General features: G+C 40.8%; 1 protein-coding gene across 6 annotated transcripts in view; it reads left to right on the top strand.

Moving 5' to 3' along the window:
- Positions 1–8,933, top strand: part of gtf2ird1 (GTF2I repeat domain containing 1) — a 44,230-nt gene that overhangs the window by 3,053 nt on the left and 32,244 nt on the right. For all 6 annotated transcript variants that reach the window (XR_005695929.1, XR_005695928.1, XM_040032506.1 and 3 more), the window contains exons 2-5: positions 4,788–4,917; positions 6,364–6,505; positions 8,233–8,409; positions 8,547–8,730. Coding sequence is in view for 4 of the 6 variants with exons in the window: in XM_040032506.1 (XP_039888440.1) it covers positions 4,792–4,917; positions 6,364–6,505; positions 8,233–8,409; positions 8,547–8,730 (629 nt within the window). In the remaining 2 variants the exon portion in view is untranslated. The remainder of the gene's footprint in view (positions 1–4,787; positions 4,918–6,363; positions 6,506–8,232; positions 8,410–8,546; positions 8,731–8,933) is intronic.

Raw genomic sequence — 8,933 nt, 5'->3', positions numbered from 1 at the left:
TGTGGAAACGTAAAAGCGCTGTATAAATGTATGTATAAAAGTCCTTTAGTGGTTAGTTTGACACGACAAGCTTTACATAAGTATCACCCCGAAAGCCAACCCTCCCGATTGGCTGCTTCTCACAAAAAGAAGGTTTGAACAGCAGTAGGAGGGGCTTCTGTGCTCACGTCAAGAGCTGTGTGCCGGTGATGACTGTAAAACATACAGCTTAACTCTTAATGACATCATACAGAGCCAACAGTAGGAAGAAACGTCAGTTTTAAAGCAGTAGGAAGGCTGAGTTTTAGGCTCACAGGGATTACTTGTACATATGCTGACTTCATTGTTTGAACTTAGGTTATGTTTAATATAAGCATCCATTATAGTACAACAACAGCACTGTATATTACAGAAAATAAGGGGTTTTGACTTGATGTGGCTACGTTTCGCCCTGTTTGTAGAAAGTAAAACATTAAGACTTGAGGTATAATAGCTACGCTGAGTTTTTTGTTTCATGTGATCATAAAAATGTCTTGTGTCAATCAACAGCTTAGCACTCAGACTGAGTTTTGGTTTTGCGTTAAGCTGAATTCATTATATTCATTTACCACTTGCTGATGATGATGCTCAGGCAGTTTGCAGAGAATCTTAACACGCATTCGAAACACTGCAAGTTGACTAGATCATAACCAGATAGAGAGAAAGTCGTATGTCTTTTGTGTCATATCGGGTTACTGATTATGTTATAGGCGAATTAATGGAATTGAATTTTCATTTAAAAGTCAATTGTGGTTTATTTATAAAAATAAAGTTTTTCTTTAATTTGTGCGTTTTCCCATGCAGCATGTTCTTTTCCTTCATTTTTGCTCTTTCATGTAGTTCCCATTTGCTCGTTGCCAGGCTGTGGCTGCTTTAATTCAGGTCACATTCATTCATTTAGTTTATTCATTTGAGCTGCAATCAGAGTTACTGAAAACTCACTTAATAAAAAGAGTTTTATCTTTCTTCCTTTTTTAAATTGAGTAAATCCACCATTTTTCCAGTTTATGTGAACATTTGTATTAAATAACCATATTGTCAGTACTGGAGAAAAATGAATGTCATTAAGAGTTTTGCTATAATTGAGCAGCCCTAGCAGGCAGGACCTTTATCAATGGCTCAAAATTGTTCTGTCCAGGATAGGGCTGCCACAAACGATTATTTTGATAGTCGACTAGTCACCGATTATTTTTGCGATTAGTCGACTAATCAGATCATCATCCATTGGACGTAAAATGTACAGCTTATTGCACCAGCAGCATCTGCTCTTATATAACTATCATTAGCTTACAGCTTTAAGTGTTTAAGGTTTGTGCTAACTAAAAATAAAGACAAGATGATAGTTTATTAAATTTTAATGAAATTTGCAGATTGTTTCAGTGAAGTTTAATAAACTCTTTGCTATCTAAAATAAAACAGGACACCGGAGTATATTCTCGAGCATCTCACACTTCTGATAATCAGCTGTCTGCTTGAGGTTTATTCAGCTGTGTAAAAACTAACTTTAATCTCAGCCAAACCGATTTACTCAGGAACAAATAAAATACTAAAAAAAGCCAAACAATAACATTTTTAAGTTATCCAAGTGACTTATATATGTTTAACCTGAGTAGCGAAAGACGGCGGTGGGTTTGAAAACGATTTGCTCGGAGTCCGGTGTTCTCACGGCTCTAGTGAGTCTTGAACCCCGGCTAGCTATCGAGCTGGTGGGTAACAGACGTCTCCGAACACGTCAGAGCGCTTTTGAAAATATGTGGTGTCTTGATAAACTGAGCAGATATTTGAGGTTTACACAGCTACATTCTCGCCTGAATATATGTTAAACATTTATTTTGTGACCCAGAAAGAATAATAAGAGTAATATTAAAACGAACTAGCGGCTGCCATTGTCGGAAACTGAGCTGGGCTGCGCTATGAATTCTGGGACACATCTTCTTCTTCTTCGGGGTTTAACGGCAGCTGGCATCCTTGTACATGCAGTGCTGCCATCTTCTGTTTCAGTTCGTTATTACACTCTTAAATCCTGCTACTTCTGCGTCTTTTGTGATCTTACAAAGCTTCAAACGACGCGTCGACTATTAAATCAGTCGTCGACGATTTTGATAGTCGACTAATCGTGGCAGCCCTAGTCCAGGATGATTTTGGACCTTAGTACAACTGGTCCATAGATGGTTAACACAAAGAGTCAGTGTAGCCTTACTTTAAAGAAATCTCCACATTTTCCTGTTACTTTGAGCAAGCTGGGCACAGCTTGGGCACAGTCCAAGGACAACCCCTTTCTGGTGGGCGGCATAGTTTCTTTACCTTCAGGAAAAACCCCTGTTATGTTAGATAAACTGCATGACTGTTGCTTATACTAACAACGATCGTAAGCCTCTTTTTGCAGGCTTAGAGTATAATTGAGCTTTTTGTAAAAGTGACTGTCTGGATGAAATCATAGTGAATAGTCCCCGCATGCCTGCAAAGTTCACCTCATTCTCCATCAACAGCTGGATTTGCAATAAATAATCTTGGCTTTCCTTTTCTTTCGGGATCATAATAGACTCATTGATTTTGAGCAATGCTTTATTTATGAAAGCCGTTCCATGTTGAACTCTTCAATAGTCACCGAGAACCATAACAGCACTGTGACATTATGCTTGAGCTTCCTCTCGCAAAGCAATTGACATGGCATTATCCCGAGCCTCTGCTTATCCCCACCGTTTGTCCCTCTCTCTCTGCTTCCTTTGCCTTTTAAATATGCGAGGGAAAGAGGCCATCTATTTCCAGGCCATAATAATTTAGGAGGGAGGGAGGGGGTAATGTTTGCTGTGGCCTCAGGGGATGCAGATTTAGATGGCCAATAGACTTGGCACGTTCAAACTGGTGCAGCTGAACCCCACCACACCCACCCTCCTCTTCCTCCCTCTGCCTCTTGTCTGTCTCTCTGCCTCTGTGTCCTCTCTCTCTATTGAGTCAGTGGTTTGGGCTTGCCAGAGGCTAGTATAATGGTTCCCAGTGTCTGGAGAGATTAAAGGCCAGAGCTGCATTGTTCAAATGCCCCGAGATTAGTTTCCAAGGAGACGGGTTTCAGTTGCCATGAGAACATAGTGCCTGGCTTTAGCCGAGCAGCTTTTCTTTAACACTTCCTGTCTGTTTGCAGCTTTGCTTTTTTTATTTACATGGCCCGTTTTTTCTATGCCTTCCTTAGTTGATTTAGCTACTCATACGATACAATGCTGATGCAGTTATTTTGGAAACATAAGGACTCGTTTTAATAATCTGTAACCAGTACCTCTTTTTTTTTAACACCCAAGATCTGTTAAGGAGAAAAGTTTAAGGTCCCAGTGACAGAGTGTATGGTTGTACGCAGCGTTGTGGTGTTTTCAATCAGGAATTAAACAGGAACTGGCCTGTGAGTTATGACACCCGAAATGTATCTGCTTTTTTCACATAATAGGTTTTCTACTTCTAATAATTTAATTACGGTGAACCGTGGCTCATATGAAAAACATTTTAAATAATACAAATATCCACAAATTACGTGTTTGATTTAACAGAGGATGAAAAAATGTCTTGACAGTGATGACTTCATTGTAATTTTCTTGCATTCAGTTGAGACGTATGCAGAATTAATTTCTTGCACTCATATCAACATGCAGCAGACTCTCATTGTAACGTCTTCTGGAGTTCATGAGGTTAAGAATTGAGGCTGTACTCACTATGCTGTATTAACAGAATGGATTGAATGGATTTGATTGATATCGGTGCCACTGTCAGTTCAGTTTGTGGGTTTGAGTCTTTCTCAGTTCACTTACTCTGGTCTCTTTTTTTAAAAAGAGTAGTCCTAAACAGGTTTTTCAATGTCAGCACGACTGTTTTTTTTAAGTCTCTGTGCCTAAACACAATGTACAAACAAAAGATTTGCAGGTGACTCAGGTGTGCCAAAGCTCCCATGCTGTGAATTTACGTCATTATCTTGTAGTGCACATGAAACCAGTATTGAAAAGGATTTAATAAGCTTGGAGGCACTCAGTTGGACAATTTGGAAAATCTGTAACCAGGATAATTCTCCTGGCACTCATGTTCCACAGAGGATGAATCCCGATTCCCCCCCCTCTGAAGTTCATACTCCTTTAGTGAAGCTGAATTGTGCAAGTTGCATCTGGCAGATGGGAACGGTGGAGCAGCATGATGACTTTGGCATGGATCTACGATTGCTTCTTTGCTCTGTAGACCCCCCCTGGGGCCCCTAAGAGAGGTGATATTAGAAAGAAAGTAGAGGGGTGGGTGGATGGGGCATGGAGAATGAGAACAAACAGGCGTGCATGGCAGGAATCCATTTATAGGCATATAACAGGAAAAGAAGCGTCTAAGGTGTGTTCCTGCTTCTATACATCAGTTAAAGCGGTTTCCAGTAAGTTTCTCTTCTGCTTTTTGTTTTGTGATAATGTTAGCATGCTGGCACATTAAAGATGGTAAATATATCTGCTCAGCAATCACTTTAAAAGTCCCAGTCCAGCCTAATGAGGCCTGTAGACTCGTATTTGTGTGAAACAGGTGAAGGAAACCCTCCCTCCCTTCTGAATTAATTATTCACCTTTCAGAGCTCAGCGTTCTGAATATAAGCTTGTATTTGCTTAAAGTCAAACCACATGATGTCAGCAGAACCTGCTTTGAATGCAGGTCACTGCAGCATGTGTACAGGAATGCATCCTCAGACACATGCAGGGTTTGTCTGTGTCGCTCTGTGGCTGCCTGTCTAAACTGTGTTCATCCGGTCCCCGCAGAGGCATGGCTCAGATCAGGAAGCTGGCATGCGACGGCATCAGGACGAACTCCCGCGGCGAGCCACAGGTCCCGCTGGTGTCAGCCAGACAGGAGATCCTCACCAGCCTGGTGTCTGCCCTCGACTCAGTGGTACGTTCATAATCAAGGGTCATACAGCGTCATTTCCTGTTGGAGATTTTGACATGTGGGGCCAAAATGACATTTTTTTTCCTAAACATTTCATGAAATCCACCTTAAAAGTGTTACTATAGTTTTTACTTTTTCTGTTTATGTGAGCATGCATTGAATATAAGGGAGGAATAGTGTATTTTGCTTAATTCCAAGAAAATAAGGACGCAGTTCTTCTAGTAATATCAAGATTGTTAATAATTTTTGTTAATGTGTTTCAAGTAAAAGCCAGTAAATGATTCCTATAATAACTCAAATGGAGGAAGTCTTGCTCCATACTAAGAAATGCAAGCTTATGAGAAACAGCAAAGTCCTTGTCTCTGCAAATTAAGTAACTTCATTGGTCTAATTTAACTGTGTATATAGTTTGGGGGGGGGGGGGGGGGGGGGTCACCAGGCGTGTTGTACACTTACAGAAGTCCTGCGTTTATTCTTGGATTCATTTTGGCTAATAAACAAACCGCCATGCGTTGACTCTTACAGTTTTGATCAGAAGTAGTCGTACACTTTTACACTCCAAATTCGACAACTTCAGGGTCAACTGAAATTTGCAGCTGCAAACGTGGACGAGCCAAATCCCCTCTGGAGAAGTTTTATGGTCATACGAGACAATAATTTAGCTATTTGGTTGCAGTACAAGAGTTATAGTTGGAGGACCAAAGGTTAGGCTTTCAAACTTAAGGAAGGTCGGTGTCAAGTATGGAGGTGGTAGAATCATGCTCTGGGGCTGTTTTGCTGCCAGTGGTAGTGGATGGAATAATGAATAATGAATGAATGAGGCAGAGTGCTTCCAAATTCTATAACCTAACCTCAAATCAACAGCCAGATGGTTAAAACTTAGACACAACTGGGTGTTCCAACAGGACAATGATCCCAAACTCGCATTGAAGCTGGCTTAAGATTCGGCTTTTGAAATGGGCTTCCCAAAGGCCCGACCTCAACCTTATTTCAAATTAGAAGAGTATGCTTAAAAGCCATTCATGTGCCAGGAACCTGACCCGGTCAAATATCCAGCCAGAATTATGCCAGAAGCTTACTGACTGGAACCAAAAGCATCTGGTCAAAGTACAACTTGTAAGGACGTGTGTTTGTGTAATTTGAGCCTCTATGTGTCCTTTAGACCACATGTGGATTAGAGAAAATCTAAAAAAGGAAACAACTCAGTTCTTGTTTTTGAATGTCATTAGAGATGCATGTTGTACAATTATTGTACTCTGAATAAAGAACAGTTCAAGGAAACCCTTAAAAGCCAAAAATTACAAAGATTCATGCCCAACATGGAAGTGTACGTGAAGTTCTTCACCACAACTGGAAGTCGTCACTGACATTTTCATTTTGTTTGTTTAAGCCATCAGTTTACAAAGTGTTTCGGTCCTTTGTAAACCTAAAAGCTTCCTTGTTTTGCAGTGCATGGCGATGTCTAAACTAAACGCCGAGGTGGCGTGCGTCACCGTGCACGAGGACAGCGTGATCGCCGTCGGCACAGAAAAGGGGAGAGTGTTCCTCAACTCCAGGAGGGAAATCCAAACAGACTTCTACAAGTTTTGCCGTAAGCACCGCTCTGAACATCGTTTCCCATAATTCATTCAGTCTTAGTAGAACATCGATCACTCTCATTACAGCCGCAGCTGTGAGGTCGTTACTTAAAATACGCTTGTGTCACTTGTGTCCCCGAAGAAATCTTCGTTTTGTGCTTGCACAGATGCAGGTTATCTGAGCTTTAATAATCACGGCAGCTTACCTCAACATCAAATGATGTCGCCATGAAATAAATCACCAAAGCAGATGCAGAGCCACATTTCCCCCCCTTTTTATCCCAAATAACAATACATCAGCAAAGTGTCTCATCATATCTTATTTAGCAAAGCCATTTGATGAATTATGTTTACAAATTTACTGACAGTACTTTATAGCACTCCTTTTAAAAACCCACCGTGCATTTGTAGGAGGAGGAGATAAATTAATATTCCATTTTTCTATTAGAACTGAGCAAAGTAATGGAGCGAACAAACACTTTCATAACAGTTCTGACTCGCACCACAGGTTGTTTACAACAGCAATTTGGCCAGTAAACGATACTTTGTTTGTTTTGTTTTTTTGCTATAATTTATCACTTCCTTTTGTGCCGATGCTACAAATAATGTTTTTTAAAAATCCAACTTTTCACTTAGCCAGCACAAGATTCATGTGACCCAAGAGACCCTAACCCACAGACATATATTATTGTCATATTTTTTGGCTGGAAGACCAATATTATCTTGTTTTTTTGTTCTATTTGGTTTTTTGTGTATATTTATTGTTGATTTTGTGTCTCTTCGTGTCTCTTACTCCTTTATTTTACTCTCATTTCCATTAGCTATGCTAGCATCCAAGGTTGTAAGTTGAATATATTTTAGAAGTTGGCATTGGTCCATTTAGCCCCCTTTGTTCACCTTACTTGAGAGGTAAGGTGAAGCAACAGATAATACACTCAGTTCGCAGTATATCCTCCCCCGTAACCATGGACAGTTTAAAAGATGGACGTAGAGTCCGGGTCTGAAAAGTCAAGCAGTGGACAGCTGCCTTTGGCTGAGCCACGTTCTGTGGAAGGTTTCTTCCTATTGAAAAGCAGTTTTTCCTTCTCACTGTCGCCCACTGCTCATATTGTATGATTGTTGGGGGTTTCTTTTTATTAATGTAGGGTCTTTACCTGACAACATAAAGCACCTCGAGGTGATTTGTGTTGTGATTTGGCACATACTGAATATTAAACTGAATATTTGAATGCTTTCGTGGTCAGATCTATCCCTGTCTTGTCAAGATGGCGACTGCTAAAAACGCTACAGGCTTCACAACAGGACATCAGAGCCCACTGGGTGATGTCACGCTAGCCCCGTCCTTCTTTCATACTGTCTATGCCCGTAACACCAGTTCATCAAGTTTAATTTTCATCAGGCATCTGTTACTGAGAACATTGGCTCAACTTTGCTTTGATTTATTTAAGACTCAAACTGAACGGCTTAATGTTCCCCGCTTTATTGGAGATTATTTTCATTCATCTAGGCACATTGTTGGAAAAACAAGTCATTCGTTTTATATGACACTATTTTTCAAAAGGTGACATAGTCATTAGTTTTAGGAACCAGACTCTCAGTCATTTGTTTTTTGTTTTGTTTTGTTTTTAACCTTCAAAGACAAATGAATGACTTTGTTGGGGTAAAGAGTTTACTTAATCCTAAATCATACTGTAGCTCATTTGGACATTTTTAAAGTCATTTCTCTTTTATTTGGGGTCAGGGGTGCCATGCCTGCAAAATCTGACTGCAGCAAATTCCCATACCAAAGACCAGGAGGGCGATCTCAGCAAACTGAGTAAGGATGCTGAACATGGGAAACCGAGAGCTCCATCAGATGCCCAGTCCAACATCTTTGTTCTGAGGAAGATGGTGGAGGAGGTCTTCACTGTGCTCTACAGTGAGTAGTCCCTTTTTTAAACCAGATTTTTTCATAAAGCAGTGCCGAAGCAATCCATGTTTGGAGCATAGGGAGCCACTTTTATATAGTTTCTTGGAAGTCAGGTAGCAAAACTCAGTGCGTCATGCGGTATGCAGGTGAGGCTGTGGGAAAGAGCAGCCTGGTCCCTGTGCCTTATGAGTGGATCCAGAAGGACCCCGGCTGCGTGGTGGCTCATGGTTTGCCTGAGGGAGTCGCCCTGAAGAAGCCCTCTGAGTATGACACCAAGACACTGATGAAGATCCTGGAGCAGAGCCATCGCATCCACTTCACCGTGAAAAGGTGAGTCTGCAAAGTGAGAGACTGTGAATGGTTGGATCGCATTCTGAAAGCAGTTGTTGCATTTCTGATAACTCCAACGTGAAGATGAACTTGTGTTAGTTGCCCTGATATGTTTTCTTGTGCAGTTTTTAATTGGAAGTGAACAGACTTTGGTGCATCCGTCGTAGATAGAGTTTTAAAAGATACATCCAGTATTTCCACGT

The sequence above is a fragment of the Simochromis diagramma genome, unplaced genomic scaffold (genome assembly GCF_900408965.1).
Source record: "Simochromis diagramma unplaced genomic scaffold, fSimDia1.1 OVJJ01000216.1, whole genome shotgun sequence".
NCBI classification, from domain to species: Eukaryota; Metazoa; Chordata; class Actinopteri; order Cichliformes; family Cichlidae; genus Simochromis; species Simochromis diagramma.
This window is presented reverse-complemented; position numbering and strand designations above follow the sequence as displayed.